This window comes from Sorex fumeus, unplaced genomic scaffold, assembly GCF_029834395.1.
Source record: "Sorex fumeus unplaced genomic scaffold, SorFum_2.1 ptg000054l, whole genome shotgun sequence".
Lineage (NCBI taxonomy): Eukaryota > Metazoa > Chordata > Mammalia > Eulipotyphla > Soricidae > Sorex > Sorex fumeus.
This window is the reverse complement of record NW_026606111.1, coordinates 28,905,165-28,930,162: the sequence shown is the minus strand read 5'-3', so window position 1 is coordinate 28,930,162 and position 24,998 is coordinate 28,905,165. Positions and strand designations below refer to the sequence as shown.

Genomic DNA, 24,998 nt, shown 5'->3' with positions numbered 1-24,998 from the left:
CATGGATAGAGATTGCCCAGCTTGTCTGGTCAAACCCAGGCACCTCACTTGTGCTCCCATCCCTGTTGCCCAGCTTGAGCAATGTCACTTTAAACATTTCAGCCCTCAGAAACGGACAGTCCTGTTTTCGTCATAAGATTCCGGTACCAAAACTTCCCAATGAATAGTACCTTAAAAAATGAAACAAATCATATGACCAGGGGAATAAATGCAACATACAAGGAAAAAGCAAAGAAGGGGTTGAACAAAATCTAACACCTATTCATGAGAAAAACTAAAATGCTGTAAAACAAAAGACTGTGTCAAAGGTATCTATCTAGGCACTAGACAATTAAGTATGCAAACTTTTATTGAAGCTTAAATTGTGGTACAGAAATACATTTCAACTGATTTAAGTCCAACACCACGAAGAGAGAATTTATGGCACCAAAAATTTCCCTCCTCTATGTACATAACCATACTAGGATTTAGATTACTATTCAATCTATAGTTTTCATTCTTCTAAGCTTTGTTCCATAAAAATTTGTGTAATCTTAGTATTAGATATAAATCTTAACTCTATTAGAGAAAAAAAAGATCAGACCTCAAAGCCCACAAATGTCATCAATTCAGCTGGGATACTGTTCAAGAACAAAAATCCACTTTCAACATTGGTCCTCAGAACAGTACCAAAACCCTAGGTACCGTGAACTTGTACAAATCAATCTCCCTTATTGATCAAAAGCTTCTTCAATGAAACTTTCCATCAACAACTTTAAAAAAAATGTCCAAAGTGTTCCCACCACTTGATTTCAAACCAAGTAGATTTCATGCTTAGAAACACTCAAAAAAGTGTTTCATTAAAAAATACGGAAGGAACCAAAATACCATTACATCAAATCCAGAAACAAAAATTTTTTTGAGGACAAGATATACAAACTTCAGTCAACCTTGCTATTTTCTCAACTGTTTTTATCTTATTATTTGCAAAAATAGTTAAATGCATATTAAGATCCAGCTCTTGAAACTCTGCATTTCTAGTTATTTCCCATTGAACACTTGGAATTTTTTGTTTTGGTTTATGAATAGCATTTGGGTTCACTGTGTATGTATGAATAACCTCAACAATTCTCATTCACTTAATCCTATGACGACATGGTGAAGATAGGAACAGAAAGTCAGAACACTATCACATGAATCATAAAGTCAGAACAGTCACAAGATGACAAAGACAATGATTCTGCTTTAATCCAAGCTTACACTATGTTACTAATAGAAATTTGTGGAAATGTCTGCTAAGTAATATGGATAATGATCTGAGTTGAATTATTAAATCCAGGTATAACCTCTCTTAATCTCCCTGCTTAATGACAAAAAAAATTTATTACGACTTAGGAAGTCAGAAAGGGAATGGTATCCATGAAAGCTAGTTTCATTTACTGGTGAGCAAAGAATGGCATGTTTCCACACAGCTCTCCCAGTATAAATGAAAATCAAGCACCCTACCCACTGTACTATCACTCCAGCCCCTGTAAGAGCTCGTGCTGATTAATAAGGTCAAAATCTCTCGACCATGAAAATGAAGTCTAGGGTCTGACCCTTCCCCATCCTGGGGTGTAAGATTAGTATAAACCCACAGTGTAATAGTGTATTGCTTTATTGGGGTGGATGGGGTGGGAGGAGGGTAGGAGACAAGGTGGTTGGGAGAACAGTCAATTAAGGGAATACAAATGTAGGAAGCAATGTTAAAATAGTAATACACAACAGACGGCAATCAATTTTCTTAAGAGGACTCGACTCATGGAAGAAAACTTTTAATTGCTGTTGCAAAAACATCTGTATGAAGTAGAAATTGATTTCAATAATATTAGTAGAGAATATGTTTTAGAAAGTGGAGGTAACGGGATGTAAAAATCCTGGCAGCAATTTAATAGAACAGTCCCAGACAGTTAGGCTGAGGCCAACACCTAATGAGGACGAAAGCCTTGTCTGTGGGGGATTTTGGGTGATACCTGGAGAAATATTACGCTGTGCGTAAACCAAATTGAATTGTTTTCACAAGTGTTGTAATGTTTTATATAGTAAAAGTTTTTTTCTACATGCACTTCAATTTCACAGCAAGAGTGGCATAGGATACCTAAACACAGAAGAGAGCATTCATGCAAGATACCTAACTCCTTGATATAATAATGCATACAATTCAAAATGATTACACTATCTTTACATCTAGGGCTTTCTGCAACTATGAGGTGGTGATTATGGAAAGCATGGCCCCCGGTATCAACATCTAAAAAGCAGCTACCACCTTCAATGTGTGTTCTCTTTTTGCGTTTTTTCTTCATTTTTCTTAATCAACTCTGCTGTTGTTGCTGCTTTTTAGCGAAACTGGTAAAAACAAAATTGTAATCATTAAACATAGCACTCTGGCAATCAAGACGTTTAAAACCTTCAATCTTCTGGGGCGAAGAAAGCACTGCACGACATTTAGAACTCTGAAAGAAAATAAACAATGTTTCCAGTATGCAGAAGTAACAAAACAGTCATGACAATAAAGAATTAAAACTACTAATTTAATGGAAACTGGGGTACTTGTATTCTTCAGCTGCTTTGAATATGGGCAAGTTGGAGAGTGAAATTTTACAGATTTCAGACTGTTGTCAGGGGAAAGAGGATAGACAGGATAGAAAAACTCCAAAAGGACATCAGTAAGAGTAATTGCCCAGCACATACATACGAGTCCTGCTTTGACCAACACATAAAAATTTTAAAAACTCATGGGCCAGAGAGGTAGTATAGCAGGTAGGGTGCTTGCCTTGTGTACACAGCCAATTCAGGTTCCCTCCCAAGCATCTCAGATGGTCTCTCTGAGCCCTGCTAGGATTCATCCCTGAGTGATGAAGAGAAAGCTTTGACCACTGCAGGGTGCCCCTGCCCCAAAAGTATTAATAATTTTGGGGCTGTAGATGCTCAAAGGGCTGTAGAGCATGCAGAAATTCTGAGTTCGACCCCCCAGTACAGCATAATCCCAAACACAAGAGTGCAAAACCCCAAAATAAATAATAAATCAGATAATCAATAAAAACATCTAATGGAATATATAAGCTTCTTATTTACCAGTTGCCTCAATAAGCAGCACCTCTGGGTGTCTAAAAGCTAGGTAAGTAGATGTCAGCTTAGAATATATCTCATATTATGACTCATGTTATGATTTTACTTTTAATTTTTTAAAAAAATTACCTGATTTACAAACAGGGTGGTCACAAATTTTCCTGGCTTGAAGACTTCCACCACTTTCCTAATCAGGTCATCATAGGAGGTCTGACTTAAGTTTGTTTCAAAGCTAACATAAGAAAATTCTGGTTCTGGAGTGATGTGAATAGTCCAATAAGTTCCCTGAGAGAAATAATATTGTGTTATTACTGGAAAGGGTCCATTTATTTAAGAATTTTTTAAGAAAAATCTAACTTACATCTGATTTCATTCCATTCATTGAATACCCACAAGGATTGAACAGTGTGGCATCAATGACAGAACCTGGTATCAGGTCACAAATTCCACTCTCCTGGAAGACAAGGGGGGTGGGGGCGCGTGGTGGAGAATTAACAAATTTGGAAAACTGTAGAAGAAGAATGTAGAACTGCTATGGGCAATACTTACACGAGTGACATCCTTTGCAGTAACACCATCTTTCATGTAGAACTGGTCCATAACTGCTGGGTCAAGCTCACTCATCAGAATTTCCAGGGTTTGATCTGGCTGACTGATTACCCGACTCTCTGGGAAATCCAAAGTATATAAGTACCTACATAAAAGGAGAAATTCGTTTGGAAAAATTTTTTTTTTAACTTTGAGTAAAGCTATAATAACAAAGATTCATAAAACTGGGCAGGAATGATAGCACAGTGGGTAGGGTAGTACATTTGCTTTGCTCATGGTAGGCCCAAGTTTAATCCCTTAGTGCAGAGAGCCAAGAGTAAATCCTGAGGTACAGCTCTGTAGAAAAAAAAAAAACAACAAAACACCAAAGATACATAAAGCTGAATCCAACCTACCAACAGTCAGAATTCATGCGTCCCATACAATATGCTGCTCCATCTGTTTGAGGGAAGAGAATGCAATAAATGTTAAGAGGTTCATTTGATAAAGTGTCTTATTTCTACTATTATAGATAGAATGTTACTATCTGACTCCTATCATAAATTAGGAAAAGGATTTTTCTTTTCTCCCCTTATCATCTAAGAAAAGTTTTATTGGCCTATCTTTTATAGCTATTTTAGTCAAGGGGCTGGAGAGATATTACAGAGGGCAGGACACTTGCCTTCCATGTCACAAGGCCAGTACTTGATCCCTGGAACGACATAAGGTTTCCCAAGCCCTCCAGGAGTGATTACTGAGTGCAGAGCCAGGAATAACCCCTGAACACTGTAAAGCATGGTCCAAAAAACAAAAACAAAAAATATAAGGAGCTTGCCTGGCAGGCAGCTATAAGCTGGGTTTAATCCACCCTCCTGTAGTGATCCAAGAGTGCAGAGCATTAAGCCTTGAACACACCTGATGCAACCCAAAAGACAAAATAAAATCACGTAACTTTGCGTCAAGTTACTAAATCATTCTAGGTATCTATAAAATGTTAAGAGGACTTAAAATTTAATCTAAAACACAATGCACTGTAGCACTGTCCTCCCGTTGTTCATCGATTTGCTTGAGCAGGCCCAGAAACGCCTCCGTTGTGAGATTTGTTGTTACTGTGTTTGGCATATCGAATGCGTCATGGGGAGCTTGCCTGTCTTTGCCGTGCCGGCGAGATACTCTTGGTAGCTTGCCGGGCTCTCTGAGAGGGGTGGAGATATAGAACTCAGATTGGCCAAGTTGGCCATGTGCAAGGCAAACGCCCTACCACTGTGCTATTGCTCCAGCACAATGCATTATTAGAAAATATTAGATAACCTCTAGTTCCCTTATCTTGAAGCTCAAAATGTTCTACAATTAGTAAAAAGAAAAATTTTCCAATTTGGTTCAATTGGCACTATGTTGATCACTTTAAAGTTGACTCAATTCTTATATAGAATGTTAGTTCGGATCTTAACACAAGTCTATGAAGTCATGGGCATTTTTCTGAATAAAGGAACCACATCCTTAACAGAAATCAAAATACAAATTAACAGCTGCGATAGCGGCTGCGCGACATCATCTGATTCTTGTAACCAGCTGTAGAAAACAAATTATTTCACAATGCCTTTTCAGCATGTCTGACTTGGGGGTGTAAACTCTAAATAATAATGGTGCATCTTTTGTCGAAACAATGAATCTAATCAAAGTAGATAGAGTGTTAACTAGAATTCATCTGCTTCACAGGCATTAGGAGGGTGGGGGGGGGAGGTTATTGGGTTCTTGGTGGTGAAAAAAAAGTATTGGTGAAGGGAAATGTGTTTGATAATTGCATGACCAAGACTTAAACCTGAAAGCTTTGTAACTTTTCCCACAGTGATTCAATAAATAAATTAAAAAAATATTAACTTGTCAATAGGTTTTACAGTTATAAATAAACTTTGGTTACGTGGGTAAAAAAAAAATAATACAAATTAAAGCAACTGGCTAGATACAGACAAAATCTCCCCTCTGGAAAGTAATCAATTTCTTGCTTTCTCTTATTTATGTGCCACCCTCAAACAAGTTCTGGGCTTCTCCTGGCAGTGGTCAGGCCATATACAGCAGAGTGCAAAGCAAGCACTTTAACCCATCTGCCATTTTTAACTTTTCTGGTAGCAATGACTTGAAGTACAGAAATAATTAAACATTGCAATATGCTACATTTTTACATATGTACATTCATATACATACATATGTACATATACACACCCATACACAGAAAAATAGGTCTCAATCCTGCATAATTTAAGTTGGGAATGGGTCAGAGAGATACAGCTGGTAGGGTGCTTGCCTTGGACGTGGTAACACAGCATAGCATCCATATGGTTCCCTGAGCCCTACCAGGAGTAATTCCTGAGTGCAGAGCCAGAAATAACACCTAACCATTGCCGGGTGTGGACCCAAAACACACGCAAAAAAAAAAACCACAGTAATAACAAGAAAAAGCTTACTTGGGAAAATTGCATTCAGAAACTCTATTTCTTCCTGGAAATTCCGGTGTGGGTACCCTTGGTGAGAAGGCTTCATGAAATTCTTACGAGAATAAAAGAAGCTCTAAAAAAGATGGAGAGTTAACTTAAAAAAAAAAAAAACTCTAAAGTTAACTTCACACATAAAATTTAAAATTTAATCATCTTCCTTAACAATTTTATGCTTATCAAAACTACAACTGTCCGTACAAATATTTCCCCAAAGATATTAACAATGCTTTCACTTTGACATCTTGAGTAGATGTTTTCCTGGCCAAATAAAGCAAAATGAAGGTCACCGTGTGAGAGGGCAAGATTTCTAATTATCTATGAGATGGCCTAAAGAACTACTTTTGTGCTGTAGAGAAGCATATTAAGATGTTTCAGAGGCAGTTCACAAACCTTCTAAGCACTAAATTCAATCCACAGCACTGCTCATGGTGTCTGGAGATAAAAGGGAGGAGGCCCTTGGGGGCAAGGAATTTGCCTCATTGTAGACTCAAACCTCATTTGTGTTTGTGTTTGTGTTTGTGTGTGTGTGTGGGGGGGGGGGGGCCTGCCGGCCAACATAGTACAGCAGGTAAGGTGCTTGCCTCATAAGTGACTGATGCAGATTTGGTTCCTGGCACTCCATAAGATTCCCCAAGTCCACCAGGAGTGATACCCGAGAACAGAGCAAGGAAGGAGCAAGTTGTATGGCCCAAAATATGAAAGTAAATGTTGAGTCCCTTTTGGTTTGAAGCCCAGCATTGTGGACCTGAGAAATACTTTTATGTCATTAAGTTTCATGTCCATGGTTACAGAGATATATTTACTGGGAATAATTCCCAAATACTGCTAGGTGTGACTCAAGATTCAGTAAGGTAAAAACACATTAGCAAAAATGCACATAAAAAACAAAATAAAAAAACAAAAACAAAAAAACAGCCCACTCAATGCCTCTTTTGCAAACCACAACACCCCAAAGGAGAGAACAAAAGGGAATGCCCTGCCACAGAGGCAGGGCGGGAGGGGGTGGGGGGGATACTAAGATCAGTGGTGGTGGAGAATGGGCACTGGTGGAGGAATGGGTACTCGATCACTGTATAACTGAAACCCAAGCACAAAAATTTGTAAGTCTACATACAACTGTACCCCATGGTGTTTCACTAATAAAAATTAAAAAACAAAAATCGTTCAAATAAAATTTGTAAAAATCGTATCTTTAAAAAAAAAAAGTAATTTTTTCCTAGTAGAACATGTGCATTTAGCTTAGAAATGTGGTCTATGGCCAGGGAGCTACCTTAAATGGTATCACACAGTCTCTTCCTTAAAAACACTTGCCACACCCTCCCAAATAAAATACATCATCTGTGGCTCAGAGGTTTGGAGCACATGTTTTGTACAGGGAAGTGCCAGTTTCAGCCCCCAGCCTTGCATGTTCCCCTGCCACTGAGCCCCACTAGATGTGACTACTCACCCACTCAAATAAAAATTGTTGCTCACAAAGACTTTGACATAAACGCTCTAATTCTTATTTCCTGTGACAATTTAGGACAATAGTGCCTTTTTTTTTTTCTTTTTCAACCTTTTTTTTCCTTTTTCTTTTTGCTTTTTGGGTCACACCCGGCAATGCACAGGTGTTATTCCTGGCTCTGCACTAAGGAATTACTCCTGGCAGTGCTCAGGGGACCATATGGGATGCTGGGAATCGAACCCGTGTCGGCCACTTGCAAGGCAAAGGCCCTATCGGTGGTGCTATCGTTCCAGCCCCCAACAATCAACCTTTCTTAAGTGTCTCTACCACTCATAGCAAATAATGAATTAACACAAGGTCTCTAAGTTTCTTCATTTCTTTGTTTCAACCCTACTCAATCCTCTGCTCTTTCCAAATTTTCCACTGTTCTTACGCAAAGGCAGAACATTCTTTCAAATGATAAGCATCCTACATTACCCCCCCAGCCAAAATCAAACCCATAAATTTGTACCTGATAATAAAGATGAGGAAAAAAATATTATACTTACTTGAATTGAGTCAAACCCACTGTAGTCCCTAGCAAGTTTCAACAGGGGAACCAGTGCTTTCAGCAAGAGGGTGGTACCACATGTCTTCAAAATGAAACGTCTCTTGGAGACAAACATGCTACTCTCACTGTGGTTAAAAAAAAAGTTACTCATGTATTATCGGACTATCATTCACAATGCAAACTTTTGTATTATCACTAGATATAAAACACAGCTCATTAAGAAACACACCTCCTTTACTATATTAAACTTTCCTTCCCACTGGTATGCTAGGACACTGTTACTAAATCTACACACTTTGTCCCATATCCTTAGCGCCCACTCACACTCCAGTTTTATAATCATCTTATTCTTTTAGTAAGTTACGTAAGAAATGGAATTGTTGATTTTATATCCCTAGGGCCTCACACATAAACTTCTGATAAACATCTGCATTTGCCAAAAACAGGGTACCATGCACCTTATTCAAAGTAATAGGCCCTTTAGAGTATCTATTATAAAGCACTGCATCTATAGTAGACCCACAAATACTCAACTGGGGAGGTTCACTTTCACCTAGAATTTCTTGTAAACACAACAGTACAGTATCTTATTTCACCACATAATCATAGTCACTGCATAATCATTTGGGGTGGGGGGCACACTTAGCGCTGCTCAGGGGACCACATTTGTGGAACTAGGGTTTTAACCAGTTTTATGGCTACTGGCACAATTTTTTCTTAAATTTCCTGTTTTTGGGGGGATCACACCAAGCAAGACTTACAGGTTACTCCTGGTGGTGCTCAGGGGACTATATTGGAATGCCAGGATCAAACCCAGGTTGGGCATGTGCAAGGCAAATACCCTACCAATTATGCCATCTTTCTGGCCCCTACAGGCACAATTTAAAAATCAAACCCAACTTTCACACAATACCAGCACCCCATATCATTGGAACTCGATACTATTTTTTGGTATAAAACCTGCAACTATCATGGAGTGAAATATAGCACTCTTTTGGAAAAAATGTGCACTACTAAATATTTTCCTGGGCTGAATTAGGGCACGAGGTAGGGCACCTGTTTTGCATGCAGTCAACTCTGGCCTGATCCTGAGCATAGGTGGTATGGCCACAAAAACAAACAAATCAAAACCAAAACCAGTTAGCTAAACAATGCTTGCTTTATAGGACTTACCTGAGTACATAAGCTTCCTGCTTGTCAGTTTTTGTCACACTTATGATTGAACATTGCACATCCTTCAAAAGTATGTCCCATTCGGATCTATTATTTAATAGTGACAACAAAAGATGATTAATTCAAAACAGCACTTGTCTACCCTCAAAAACAAAAACAGAACAAAACACCAAATTTAGTTTTCTTGGTGATTAAGACTGCATTCCTGGGAGCATAGAGATTAACTCAAAAGTTTAAAATGTCAGTCTTTGAAAGGTGAAGCTAAGAGTTGGAATCCCAGTGATGCTGTCCTGGCAAGTCAACTCTCTGGTATCACATGTGCAAAGAAGTTCCAGATACACTGCAGCCTGATGAGCAGTGTGTGCAATCACCTCGTGATCCCTAGCACGCAGTACAACCAAACCTGAGGAACCCCAGGTCACTGTGACAAGAGCAGCCAAGTGAAGGGGAAAAATAAAAAAGCAAACTAGAACAGAAAGCCATACAACTACAATTTACTTAGGGGAAAAAAATGAATAAACCACTTACAGATAACAATCAAAAGTTCTATAAACCAAAGAGAATCATTACTTCTCACTTATAAATGACTAAAGAAATACAAGTTGGGGCCTAAGTGATAGTACAGAGGGCAGTGTGCTTGCTTTGCTCGGGGTGACCCAGCTTTTCAATCCCCAGTAACATGTGGTATGGAGCCAGGAGCAGACCCCTTATTTCCTCTCTTTTCTTTCCTCATATATATCTTTTTATGTAAGTTTAATTAAAGAACTGTGGTCTACCAAGTAACTGTCTGAGTCTTGAGCATACCAATCCCAGACCAATGTGAACTTTCCTTCACCTGAATTCCCATGTCCCCTCCTACCCCCTCTTCTGTCACCTTGACAGGTAGATTGTAAAGTTCAGTGGCTGGGTCTATACTCTGGATATATAGCAATACCACTCACATCCCCCTCTCTTCCTTTTCCCTCACACTAAGTAAATTTTACTCAACAACCACTTTGTTGGACCAGAGTGGTAGTACAGCGGGGAGGGTTTTGCCTTGCACACAGCCAACTGGTGTCCAATCCCAGCATCCCATATGGTAACCCGAGCATTGCCAAGAGCAACTCCTGAAAACAGAGACAGGAGTAATCCCTGAGCATCACCAGATGTGACTAAAAAAAAAAAAAAAACAAACAAACCCTTGCTAAACACACACAGCCATCAAACTAAAAATTCCCACCAAAATCCATTCTCAACAAAGTAAAAATAGTCAGTACAGGCAATAACAAAATGGGAGTCAATGGAATCAATAATACAGCTTTACTGAGATCTAAGAAATTCTTTGGTGTGCCTTTTTAAATAGCTTCAGGGAGTCAGATATAGCATTATGGGTAGGCTGCTTGCTGTGCTTGTGGCAGAACCAGGTTTGATTTCTGAGCAGAGCCAGGAGTAAGCCCTGAGCACCAGCTAGTTGTGATCCAAATAAAACAAACAAAATTTCAGGGGACAGTTTAAATTCACCAGGTTAAAAGATAGTAATGTTTTATTGGGCTGGAGCGATAGCACAGCACGTCCCTCTCGGAGAGCCCGGCAAGCTACCTGAGAATATCCCTCCGCCTGCACAGCAGAGCCTGGCAAGCTCCCTGTGGAGTATTCGATATGCCAAAAACAGCAACAACTCTCACAATGGAGACATTAGTGGTGCCCGCTTGAGCAAATTGATGAACAATGGGACAACAGTGCTACAGTGCCATGTTTTAAGCTCTTGGTATTTGACAGGCAATTCTCTTGTAATACTGACAAAAAGCAGCTTAGATTTTATAAAAACAGTTACTATTTTTAAACCAGGGCTACAGATAGTACAGATAGTACAGAGAAAAGGGCATTTGCCTTGCACATGGCTAGCATGGGTTTAATCCCCAGTACCCCATGTCCTATTTTTCCTTTTAAAGTGTGTTCACCACCAAGTAAAGGATGTTTGGAGGACTCGCTCGGGATGCGAGATGCATGCTGAAAGTAGACTACAGACCAAACACAATGGCCACTCAAAACCTCTATTGCAAACTACAACACCCTAAAGGTAAGAGTGAGCAAAAGGGAATGTCCTGCCACAGAGGCGGGGAGGGGTAGGGGGGGATGGAGTGTGGGGTGGGAGGGCTACTGGGATCACTGGTGGTGGAGAATGGGCGCTGGTGGAGGGATAGGTACTTGATCATCATTTACCGTTCGTGATGCCTTGGACTAAACCGATGATCTCACATATGCAAAGCAACTGCTCTATTACTTAATTACATTCCCTACACCCTGCTCTTTCACTTCTGAGATCATAGCCTCTCTCTTCAAAAAGTATCCTCACCCCGGCCCCAACCCTCTGAATCTTAGTTATAGTTCTGGCTGCTTAACTGCTTGAGTGGAGAGGAATGGTTAAAGGTAAATAAATAAAAATCAGAGGGGACAGAAGAGATATTATAGTGGGCAGGATATTTGCCCTGCATGTGGTTAACCCACGTTCGATTACCAGTATCCCCTGAGCCTGCCAGAAATGATCCCCAAGCCCACCCACTCCCCAAAAGAAGAAAAAAAAATCAGAAACAAAATAAGGATTTCCCCAATATCTCTGACCCAGAGTTACCCTCCCCCCACCTCTTTTTCATCTTTGTACCTAGTGTGCAATTCTGTTTTGTTTTTGTTTTGTAGCATTTGACTTTCTCCAGAAAATACCAGAGGAAAAAATAAAATGGGAAATCACAACGATTTCAGTGGTTTTATTTAATATTAGTTTTTTTTTTTTTTTGCTTTTTGGGTCACACCCGGCGATGCTCAGGGGTTACTCCTGGCTCATGCACTCAGGAATTACTCCTGGCGGTGCTCGGGGGACCATATGGGATGCTGGGAATCGAACCTGGATCGGCCATGTTGGCTGCGTGTAAGGCAAACACCCTACCCGCTGTGCTATTGCTCCAGCCCCAATATTAGTTTTCTTTTCCAACTCACTGAACATTTACTTTTCAGGATTCTCAGGTGTTCCATGCATTGTTTTTGCTATTCCTTAAGAAGAGAGTATGCCTATTCAATGAGATGGAAACCAAGACTAAATTTGCACTCGCTCATTTATACCAAGTCTAGGGTTGCTTTTCACCCCAAGGCAGAATGGAGTAGATGAGTACAGACTTGCAAAAAGATTTTTCCCTCTGGCCCCTGACAAAATATTTGCTAGCTCCCATTTCAATGGAAAGGGTTTCGTTTTGGTGGTTATGCCACACCTGCGGAACTCAGCACAGAGATCCCTGACTAAGGGACCACTTAAGGTGGGGCTTAGGGGACCTAATGTGGTGCAGGGGACTGAACCTTGTCATCCAAGTGCAAGACAAGTGCCTTCCCCACTGTACTTTCTGGTCCCAAGAGGAACAGTTTTGAAGTATCCTACTTTGTTCCTAAACTTAAAGAAAAAGACAAAGACAAACCATTTTCTAAATGATTTGGAAGCGAAACAGCTACAAATTAGAAAGTCAGCAGCAGGCTCAACAATGAGGAAGGTATCTGCTATGTTCTAAAACTAGTAGGGTCTCCGTAAATAATAGTAAAGCAGGTAGGGCACTCGCAAAGCAAACAGCCAACCCAGGTTCTATCTTGGGCACCACATATGTTCCTGAGCCCATCAAACTGACCCTTGAGGACAGAACCAGTAGAAAACCCTGACCAGCAAAGCAGACCTGGCAACCTGGCACCCCAAATATACCAACACCTAGACTGAAAATTACTAGGCAAACAAGACAGACCTGGTAACTGAGGTGGGCTTTTTTTTGTTTTTGTTTTTGTTTTTAAAGGAAATAATGGAACTAAGAAGAAACGGCCTCATCCTAAGTAGCCCAAGGAAATGAGGATCACATCCCTTTGAGATGCTAAGAGTTAAGGCTTCTTAAGAACCTGGCTGGTCACCTGTTTATGATGAAAACTCTCAGCAAAATGGGCATCCAAGGAACTTTCCTCAATATAGTCAAAGCCATCTGCCACAAGCCCATGGCAAGTATCATTCTTAATGGGAAAAACTAAAAGCCTTCCCTCTAAGATCGGGCACAAGACAAGGTTGCCCACTTTCACCACTCTTATTCAATATAGTACTAAAGTCCTGGCCATAGCAGTTAGGTAAGAAAGATATCAAGGGCATAAAGATAGGAAAGGAAGAGGTCAAGCTATCACTATTTGCAGATGATATGATACTATACTTAGAAAACCCTAAAGACTCTACAGAAAAACTTCTAGAAACAATAGGTCGATATAGTAAAGTGGCAGGGTACAAAATCAACACGCGAAAGTCCATGGCTTTCTTATACACAAATAACGAAAGAGAAGAGACATTTAAAAAACAATCCTGTTCACAACTGTACCTCAGAAAATCAAGTATCTTGGAATCAGTCTAACCAAAGAGGTGAAGGACCTATACAAGGAAAACTACAAAACACTTCTTCAAGAAATAAAAAGAGGACACCAGGAAATGGAGACACATCCCCTGCTCATGGATACAGAGGATTAACATTATCAAAATGGCAATACTGCCCAAAGCACTATACAAACTTAATGCGGTCTCTGTCAGGATACCCATGACATTTTTCAAAGAAATAAACAAAACACTCCTGAAATTCATATGGAACCCCCAGTAGAAATGACAGCTGTACCTATGTGTTCATTGCAGCACTGTTCATAATAGCCAAAATCTGGAAACAACCCAAGTGCCCTAGAACAGACGACTGGTTAAAGAAATTTTGTTATATCTACACAATGGAATACTATGCAGCTATTAGCTATCACGAAATTTGCTTATATGTGGATAGACATGGCGAGTATCATGCTAAGTGAAATGAGTCAGAAAGAGGGACAGACGTAGGACTGCACTCATTTGTAGAGTATAGAATAACATAACATTAGGTTGACACCTAAGAACAGTAGACACAAGGGCTGGGAGACTGCCCCATAGCTGGAAGCCTGCCTCATGAGTGGAGGGGAGAATGCAGATGGAAGAGAAGGAATCACTAAGAAAATGATGGCTGGAGGAATCAGTCGGGATGGGAGATGTGTGCCGAAAGTAGATAATGGACCAAACATGATTGATCTCTCAGTGTCTGTATTGCAAACCATAATGCCCAAAAGTAGAGAGTATGGGGAACATTGTCTGTCATGAAGGCACAGGGGGCAGGGGGGTGGAGGTGGGGGAGAGGGCAGAGGGTAGGATGGGGGATATACTGGGGAGACTGGTGGTGGGGAATGTGCACTGGTAGAAGGATGGGGGTGTTCGATCATTGTGTGATTATAACCTAACATGAAAGCTGGTAACTTTCTCAAGAACCTGGCTGATGAGGACCAGTTCTCAAGTGCAGAGTCAGGTGTAGCTTGACAAACTGCCTTATATGGCCCAGTCCGTATCACATAGGTGACTCTAGAAGATTTTACCAGACCTAAACCTTGGTGACTAAGGTGTGTCTTCCTCAGTCCTCAATTCACCCAAGTCATCTATAACTCTTAGGGAGATAGCCAGGAGTCAGGTGATCTATAACACAAATTGCAAGCTGCCCGTGAAACTCTACTTCTCAGTCCCTTCTCACACTTGCACATCAATGTTCATTTTTATTCACAGTGTGTCAGTGGGAGGGGTGGAGGTTAAAGTGACCCAGAAATCCACACCAAGGCATTAATAAAGAATGTGGCATACATCAAATGGATTATGCAGTCTTAAAAAAAAAGCCCAATCACAAGTTACAGTGTAATTGTTATCTTGAGAACATTACATTTCTTAAGTACGTAATTAAATCAAAATAGAAATGCTGTAGGTAAGACTTTATTCACAAGGGTGTTTGCTAAGGATGAGAACAGGTGAAGGAATATTAGTGTCAAGTAGGTGAATGAAAAAGAATGAAAAAGGTCTAGCAATCTGTACCAACAACAGCAAAATTTCAAGGTCAGATTTTTATTCACCACAATTTAACAAAGTAAACGAGAGAATAGAAAACGGCTGGCAGATGGCTGTGTTTCATTCATCACCTTTTTTTGAATTCAGATCTTCAGCATGCAAGGTCTATCTCCCCAGAACGCCATTCTCTGATTTTTGGGTCATACCATCAATGCTGGAAAACTACTGTGTCCCAGAATGCATGGGATTAAACTCAGGAATGTGGATGCAAAGAACGTGCTCCAGCACCTTTGAGCCATCTCCTAGCCATGGGTCTTGGAGACCACCTTTATGGGCTGACATGCATTCTTGGTAAGTCACAGTGTGGTGCAGTGCAGTGGAAGTCCAAAGTCTCTGGGTGAGGAACTGAAGAGACAGTACAGTAGGCAAGGTACCTTATTGTGATCTGGGTTTGATTCCTGGCACTACATATGGCCCCAAATTCCACCAGATATGATCCCTCAGAACAAGAGCCAGGAGTAAACCCACAGTACTGCCTGGTGTGATCCCCAAACAAAAAGAAACAAAAGGCCTCTAAGTGCAGACTGTATCTCTGAGTACACCTTGCATATATAAAACCCACGGTTCCATTCACCCCCACCACCATAAAAAAAAAAGAACCCCACGACCCCAAAACCGAAATTTACCTGCAGTTAATTTAACCTCTAATGGATTGTTTCCTTAAGTAAAAACTTAGTTAGCAATCATTCTATATGAAAAAAACAATACCTCACTCCCAAAGTATCTGCCGTTTGTGACCCTAGCTGATACGCCATCATTTCAGAACTCTTCCTTACTAATTAAAATTACATTACTTCTACACCTCATCCAAGCCTTTAATTCAAAAGTATCTTGGGACTAGAGTGCTGATACAATGTGATATACAATCAGTAGGGTGCTTGCCTTGAATGTTGCTGACCTGTGTTCAATCCCCATCATCCCATATAGTCCCCAATGGCCTTCAAGAGTGAGTTCTGCAGTCCCTGAGCACAGAGCCAGGACTAAGTTCTGAGCACCACTGGGTGCTCAAAAACAAAACAAAACAAAACAAAACAAAAAGTATCTTTAAGGGAAGCCAGAGATAGTACAGGGGTATCTTCTGTTGCATGCAACTGACCCTAGTTTGATGCCTTTGATACACTGATACTGCAAGTCTCAGTTTCAACTGCCCATCTTCTCCCAGCACTGCCAAGAGTAATCTCAGCTAATCTCAACAATCTCCCCTGCCCCTGAAGTCAAGCCCCGAATCCCCCTTTCCCCAATGCACCCCAAAGGTTAAAACCGGAAATTACGGTCTGTCTAGAAGGTAGCTCAAAAAGCTGTAGCACATGCCCTGCATAGTAGAGCCCTGGGTTTGATACTAGGCACTGCATGGAAGGACAATGGAGTTTGGCACAAAAACAACAGGGCCAAAAAGATAGCTCAGAGCTATGTGCACACTTTGCATGCAGGAAGCCTGGGGTGGATCCCTGAGTACAGAGCTGGAAGTAGTTGTGTTCTCTGCCCCCCCCCATGGTAAGTTAGTGTGCCCCTCCCCCCAAAAATTCAATTAAAAAAAATATACAAGAACCACCCAAATAAACCAAGGCTGACTGGAAGTTAAATTCAAAGGACCAGAAGTTAAATTCGGAGTACTTCAAATCCTTCCCAGGGCAATTTAGATGTCCAGAGTTTTTGCCCTTTTTGGGTTCAAATAAGTCAACCTATAATACACTAATTATAATCATAGCATTAAAATTCCATCTTGGGCTTGATATACTTACTTGCCTTGCACAGAGTCCTGGCTCTGTGCTCAGGGACTGCAGAACTCACTCTTGAAGGCCATACCTGATCCAATCCCCAGAACCATACCTGATCCCCCAAACACTGCCGGGAGTGATCCCTGAACACAGAGCCAGGAATGAGTCCTGGGCACCACCGTGTATAAATAAGCCCTGAGCAGTGGGGTGTGACCCAAAAGCAAAAACCACAAATTAAACTTCCATCCCAAATTTTACCCAAAATTTAAGTCATTATCAGTACAACTACGTCTATATCCCCTTTATTATTGTTTTCAATGTGTCCTTAAAATAATGGGTGGTTTGGGGACTGGGGAAATGGCTCAAGGGACAGAGTGTCTCCTGGGAGGCCCAGGTTAGATCCCTGATCCCTGTTAGTAGGCCTCTAAAAATAAAAGAGAAAACTGTTGTGAAGTTGAATTCAATAGGAAGCGTTTCTACTTCAAACTTTAACACTAAAAGGTTTTCTGGCAATGCCTTGTAAATTCCTTCAACGTAAATTACAGATAGCAAAACCTGGCAATGATATAGTCATGGCATGAGTTCCGGGAATACAAGTCTTTTCAAGTGTCCCTAATTCTGTAATGGAAAATTGTATTGTCACTTATAAAACTGAAAAAGTAAGGAAACATTACTAGCACAAATTAACTTCAGAAATTTTAGTTTTGGGGGCGAGAGAGAGAGAGAGAGAGAGAGAGAGAGAGAGAGAGAGAGAGAGAGAGAGAGAGAGAATAGCAGGTAGGGGGCTTGCCTTGCAAGTGGCTGGGTTCAATTCCCAGCATCCTACATACTGCGCGGCCTCACTGAGCACACCAGAGTCATTCCTGAGTGAGAAGCAAAGAGTAACCCTGACCCAAAAACAAAACAAAAAAAATCTAGTTTTTCATATTTTCACATTAACTGTCAATAATATGTCCCTGTCCAGTTAATATTATCAGGTCTACAACTATGGAAAGAAAAAAAAGACAATCTGATCCTGAAAGAGCAAACTTTCAGGCATCTCACTCCGATTTCACTGTTTACTTAGGGGGTGGAGGGCACTGCTGTAGTACTCAGGGATCTACCTAGAGTGAGGAATCAGACCTGGGGCTCAGGCACACAGAATCTAAGCAAAGGATCTACAGAGCACTTAAGCTGTCTCCCTGGCTCCGAAATTTATTTTCTGGTATTTCTAGCAAGATACTCTTGTTTGTTCCAACACTTTGGCAAAGCTATTTTATGTTTATTGATTTTCAGTCAATATACTTCTGAAATCCAGAAATTTAAGGGAAAACTGCAAGTTAGATCGAAGATATCATTCCCTCTGATTTTTCACATTCCAAATTTAAATGCTGGGGTTGTTTTGTTTTGCAGTCACACTTGGCAGGCTCAGAGGACCATATGGGATGCTGGGGATCAAACCTGGGAACCGAACCTGGGTCAACCCAAGGCAAGTGCCCTATCTGCTGTATTATCCCTCAGCTCCGCATTTAAACATTCTGTAAAATATTCTCTTTCAATATACCTGTTATCATTTCTCCAAGATACCAACAATCAGTATTCTTTAACCCAAGCCATACCAGTACAAGGCTACCTTCCAATCTATAGGAAAGCAAAAGCATACTGAGAAATCAGTAAAATCTTCTTTCAGCTCAAAGAGCTGGAACACAAACTTTGTGTAGAACCCCCTGGCACAGCATAGTCTCCTGGGCACTGCTGGGAGGAGCATCCCTAAACTCAGTTGGGAATAACTTCAGGGTGTGGTCATTAACCAGAAACAAAAAACCCAGAGTGAATGTGTTCATGTGGGAGATTCTGGTTCCATCAAGAACACCCCCCCCCCTCCACCAAAGCACTGTCAGGAGTGACACCACACCTCTCAAAGAGCTGAGACGTAATCCCCAAGTGTCATTTGGTGCAAATTAAGTTAAAAACGCAATATACTAAAGAGTTGAAAGAGATGCAAACTCTATAGAAATAAGTTACTGTAGCACTGTTCTCCCGTTGTTTATCGATTTGCTCGGGCAGGCACCAGTAAGGTCTCACAACAAATTGTGAGACTTGCTGTTACTGTTTTTGGCATATGGAATACGTCACAGGGAGATTGCCAGGAGATATGCACCCATCTATTTTCATATCAGTTACAGATCTTAAACTGCTTAAACTGTAATTTTTGTTTTAGGACTACTTACTCTTCCTGGCAGTGACCAGCACAGAGCCCTAAATCTCTCTGGAGTCATCTACCCATCTTCTATATTAGTACTGGCAATTAGTGCATGAGGTCTACTATTACAGTGCTATAGCTATATAGCTATATAATCCTAATCCCTTATTTACATTTCTTGTCTTTGGTTTTGGGGCCCCACCTTGCAGGGCTCAGGGAGCTACTTCTGGCTGTGCTTAACTTCTGGTGGTGTTCCCTAACCCCTTTACACTTTAAAAGATTCTGACATGAGGGCCAAAAAGATAGCATAGGTGCACAGGTCTAATCTTCCTGTGATGTTCCTGGCCTCATAGGATCCGGAGACTGAACTGCCTCTACCTGGATGCCCAAGTACTACCCAAGGAGGCTCTCAGGGTCCCTTGAGAAATGCTAGTGAGGGCCTTGCTCACCAATAAAAGACTTTGATGGGGGTTGGAGAGATATTACAGTAGGTAGGGCACTTGCCAGACACAGCCAATCTGGAGTTCCATCCCAGTATCCTTTATGATTATCCTACCCCCACCGCCAGTACAATTCCTGAGCACAGAGCCAGTAGTAAGCCCTGAGTATCTCCAGGTGAGGCTCAAAAACAAAAAGATTTTGACAAGTACATTAAAATGAACACCAGGGGGGCTGGAGAAATAGCACAGAAGGTAGGACGTGTGCCTTGAATGCCCTGGGTTCAATTGTCAGCATTCCGTACGGTTCCCTGAGCACCGCCAGGAGTAATTCCTGAGTGCATGAATTAGGAGTAGCCCCTGTGCATCGCTGGGTGTGACCCAAAAACAAAAACAAAACAAAACAAAAAAAAATAAGTAAAATGAACACCAGAGATAGACTTCTTCACTTCCAACCAATCCCAAAAGGTCCTTTATGCCTCTGTAATCTACAAAACTCTCAAGCATGCATTTATTTCTCATTTAGAAACGCATAGTTTTTTCATTCTACAACAATTATTGTTAGGTATAACAACTTGGTTTTTATTATTGATAATTATTCTTTTGTAAATCCACTTCACAATTTATCTATTTGCACTCTTTGGGGTCCTTACAAATAAAAGTATTATGGACACTCAGATATGAACAAATATTTCATGTTCTCCAGGGTAAAGGTGCCATCAAACTGACTGGGTCATGTGAAAGACATATTTAAGAAACTGTCAAACCACAGAGATACAGTACAGAGGTTAAGAAGCTCATATTGCAAACCGCAGACACACTGAGGCACCAGGACTGCTTACCTGAGCACTGTTAGGGGTCAATCTTGAGGAGAGCCCTTGAGCACCACTGGGGCTAGAGCCAAGGAAACTATCAAATCACGTAACAACTGAGCAAAATTGACTTCAAGTGTCTTCATTTGTCAAGATTTCTAATCAATTATGTTAATACTGAAATAAGCTGGTTAGTGTCCCCTTTACTAATTATTTCCTGGGCTGAGTGAATGCTCTGTATGTTTGATCACTGGCACATGATCAAGCCCTGCTAAGGCCAGGCGGTTAGCCCAGAACCAAAAAAGGAATCATCTCTTCCTTGTGTGTTCTAGGATATCTGACCCTTGACTGTGTTTTGGAGATGGCAGATATTAACTCAAACGACGTCTCACATATGCAAGGTAAGATCTCTACATCTGACCCTTAGAGTTTTCTTTATGGTATGAATAATGACTAATTCATGATGTGATGGTTTGAGGGTCATTCAGATTTTCTATTTCTAGTATCTGCATCATTTTGGGAAAGGTGTTTTTTTTTTTTGCGTGCTTTGAACCTTGAATCAAATTCATGACCCATGCTTCATCACTGACCCATATTCCCTGGCTCCTAGAAAAAAGCCTTTCCCTTTAACACCTCCAATGGTACCTCTCAGAACACTTGTGTGAAGCATGCACTCTGCCATTGAGCAGCCTCCTCAGTCCCTATGTACCCCCTTTCATGTCCCTACATTATTTAATAAACTGCAATTAACTGATTGAAATACGGTCCTTTTGTTTCTACAACCCTACAGTTATAATTCTACTTAACATTTTCAATAGAATAGACCTATGAGAGAAGGACTATCTAGGCCAGAAGTTCCTAAACTTATTGTCCCACTATCCCCTGGGGAGGTGGGTTGGGGGGAGAGAACACTTAGCACCTGCTCTTAGGGGCAAATATTGACTTCTTTGGGAATCATCGTTGTAGCCTTTTTGTATCAACTAAAAACAAAACCGCTACAAAGTTTTCTACTTTTAAGCAAAAAGATAAAATGAAGCAAGCTAAAATTCCCCGAGGCTTTATCTCCTTTACTTCCCCTTTTGCACTACAATCGGGTACATTTCTTTTTCTGGTTACTGGAAAGAGGAGGAAGAGGGAAGAAAAGTGTCCAAGAGCAAAGACAAAAAGGTTATTAACATCTAATTCAAATAGTAGTTACTATGTCTCAGACACTTTAAACCTATTATCTACTTAATCCTCAACTACCCCAAGAGGTAGGTACCAATGCCTCCATTTCAGAGATGAAGAAACAGAAAGCAGAATTAAATGCTGTTTAAATTAAAATCTAACATTCCAAATCACACAATCAACCATTTTAATTTTGTGTTGAATGAATGATTGAGTATTTCAAGGTATCTGGATCTGGCAACCTTCCTCAGAAAGCAGTATCCACTGGGTCTTCTTGATAGGCTATGGATTTTTAGATGACTTAACATCTATTAATTTTCTAGTTTTTTTTTAAACCCTCAGTAACTAAACTAACATCAGATCCATGTGGCAGGTCACTGAAAATGTTGAGGATGATGAGTAATGGACTTCTCAGTTAAAACCAACTTTTCAGTTCTTACTTGCTGTCAACAGCTTGAATATGCTACCTGTCAAAATAATTTTTAATGAAATTAAGTTTCTACAAAATATATAGTACTAAATCACAGACTTCAAAGATATATTCTGTCCTTCAAAGTTTAACTTTTGACACTGTGGTAGCAATACTATTTTAACCTGATTAAAGAAGAAACGAAAGTGTCGAGGATGTGGCTCAGGCCATAATGGAATCATTAGTCGGCAGACATGTGCAAGGTCTTGGGTTCAATTCCTAGCAACACACACACAGAGCAAAGCTAAAGCTAAGTTGCCCTTACAAGTTTCTCCCTCACCTTCACTCAGGAAACTCAATCTTTAAGAAAGACTTCTTGGTTTAATTCTAGAATTTTGTTCAGGAACTCGAAGTAAAACCCCGCATGCAAAGCAAGCACTTATGCCCTTTGAGCCATCTCTTCGGCCCCTATTAAGATCTTCTAACAAATACGCCTGGTAGCATTTAATGTGCCAGAGTAAAACAATTTGTTATTCACTTAATAAGACAGTTCCTAAGTCATGAGTTCTTCTGTGCCAAGACTTCCTAGATAATGCGATTACAACCGTTCCACCAAAGGCATATTACCCGACACTGGCTAAGTTTTCCCCCTACGAAATGGAGGCAATACTAAGCTTCCCCATTTTTTGCAAGTAACAGCTTCCTATAGTGATTAAAGGGGGAAAAAAGAACCACAAAACAGATTAAAGAAAAAAAAAAAAACACAGAACAGCCGAGCACGATGCTAAGTTAGGCATTAAGCGACACACAAAGGTTGGGGGGTGGGAAAAAAACCAGACCAAGAAGCTGTGATATTTTAGCTAAAGGCATGCTTTTTTTTTTCTAGGCGTGCTTCAAAAGATCTCTGCCTTAAGGTCCCCGGCGAAGCACGTGTCCGCCCAGATTCCCTTCTTCAGTCGTTTTTTTTTTTTTTTTTGGTCGGGGCCAGCAGCGAACGCGGCCCAGCATTCCTGAACCGCCCATTGGCCCACACCCAGGGGCCAGGCGCTCGGTGGGGCCGGGAGAGCTCATTGGCCACCGCGTCTCAATGAAGCGGCCACGCGGGTGCCTCGGCCGCCCCGCCACTCGCACTCCGGGAGCACGCGGGAGCGGGAGAGCCCCGCCGCACAGGCCCCGCTCGCTACCTCCCGCCTGCGTCGGGGGGCTCGACTTTGGGGCGCGACCCCGGGCACCCCGCTCCGGGCCGCAGCGGGCCCCAATCGCCGGCGCCTGCCTGGTGGTGGAGGAGGGGGGGGGAGCGGGACCGGGAGGGGAGGAGGGGGGTCGGAGGTGGGAGGCCGGGCCCCCTCCCCCCCCCCCCCAGATTCCTTCGCAGGCTGCTCCTGCAAGCCTTTCACGGTCCCAGCTCGCGGCCGGGGCCCTCGCTCTCGAGTCCGCCCCGCTCCCCGGACCCCCGCGGCCTGGGAAGCAGGTTACACAACCCAAGGTCAAGGGACGGCTTGGGAGCCGGCTGCGGCCCGGGGCGCTGGGGGGCCGGCCCGAAACGGGGTTTTTGGTGCAGAACCCGCGAGGAGGGCGGCGGCGGCGGCGGTGGTGGCTGGTGGCCCCCCCCCCCCCCGCCACTGCGCCAAGCACCGGCTCCCGCCCAATCCCCGGCGCCCCGTGCTGTCAGCGCGCCCACGGGCCGGGAGGAGGCCTCGCGGGCGAGCTCGGCAGCCCCGGCCCCAGGCCCTGGCCCCGCGCCCTCCTCCACGGCCCCGAGGGGTGGGAACTGGGGGGTGGGGGGAAGACACGCCCGAATTAGCGCCTGACTAAGCCCGCCGAGCCACACCTGCCGGCAGGGAACACGCGCAACCCCCCCTCTCCCCCACCACCACCCGGTCCAGGGCAAACTACCTGGGCAGCATGTGCCGAGGGACCGGTCCCTTCCCCCGGCGGCCCGCAGCCCCGCCGGGGACGTTACCTGAGCACGCGGCGGCCGCCTCCCCTCCCCTCCCCCAGCCGCGGGCAGCGCCCGGTGGCAACGGCGGCGGGACTCGTCGGTTCGGGCCCGGCGGGGACGCGGCCGCCTCCCTCCGCCCGGGGAACCCCCCCCCCCTACTCCTCTCCGGGTGCGGGAACCAGGCCCGCCGGGCTAACTGCACCCCACCACCCACCCACCCACCAACCTGAGACGCCGCGAAGCCGGGGCCCAACCCCCGGCAGCAGCCCTAAGGAGAGGGAAGCGCCGACGGTGGGCGAGCGAGCCCTACCACCCCACCCCACCCCACCCCGGAGCACCCACCTTGGAATGGTGCGAAGATCCCCAGATCCTTGGTTTGCGTCGGCTTGCTGCCGGGAGAACCAAACCTCCAGCAGCTTCTCGGTTCCTTCGAAAAAATGTGCAGCTTCCATCACCGTGAGACGAGCGAACAAACCAACAACCACAGAAAATCAACTAAATTAAAAATTTTTTTTTTCTCTCCCGCCGCTGCTGCCGCCGCCGCCGCTGCGGATTGTTCCAGCTGTGTTACTTAAAAGTTCAGGTTCCTTTTTTTTTTTCTTTTTCTTTTTGCTATAATTTTATATTAACTTTTTTTTTTTAGAAAAAAAGGACTAATAAAATTTCCCCGGCTTTTTTCGTGAGTGTGTTTGTGAGCGAAAGTTGAACGAGTCTGTTGGAAAAGAGGCAGATTAGAGTTCAGTCTCTTGTAGTCCGCTGTTTCCCCGTTAAAGAGAGCAGAGCGAGCGCTAGCTAATGTCGCCGGCCATACTGTGGAAGCGAGAGCACTGCGCGAGCAGCGCCTTTATATACACCGCCGGCGCCCCCCCGCGCCCACCCCCGACGAGACAGGAAGTGACGTCAGGTCCCGCCCCTGCCTCCCATAGCTGCGGCGGGCTGTCCGTCACCCGTCGCCCAGTTGCGGCTGGCTGGCCGCTGGCCTGCTGGGAGCGCGGGGAACTGCCCGCCGCTGTGCGGTTCGGCTTCGCTTTCGCGCTGTCCCCTGGGGGCGGGAGACGGCGCTATCTTCTCCGGCGGGGTACGACGGCTCCGGGGCCGAAGGATGCGGCC

General features: G+C 42.9%; 1 protein-coding gene across 1 annotated transcript; it reads right to left on the bottom strand.

Moving 5' to 3' along the window:
- Window positions 1-331: 331 nt before the first annotated feature.
- On the bottom strand, window positions 332-24,719 carry AMD1 (adenosylmethionine decarboxylase 1). Its single transcript, XM_056125307.1, has 9 exons — window positions 24,231-24,719; window positions 9,278-9,364; window positions 8,103-8,229; window positions 6,081-6,183; window positions 4,032-4,074; window positions 3,637-3,781; window positions 3,449-3,541; window positions 3,217-3,372; window positions 332-2,471 (listed from the first exon to the last, which is right to left on the bottom strand). Exons 1-9 carry the CDS (start codon window positions 24,338-24,340, stop codon window positions 2,331-2,333), a joined length of 1,005 nt encoding a protein of 334 aa, XP_055981282.1. The 5' UTR covers window positions 24,341-24,719; the 3' UTR covers window positions 332-2,330.
- Window positions 24,720-24,998: the final 279 nt, after the last annotated feature.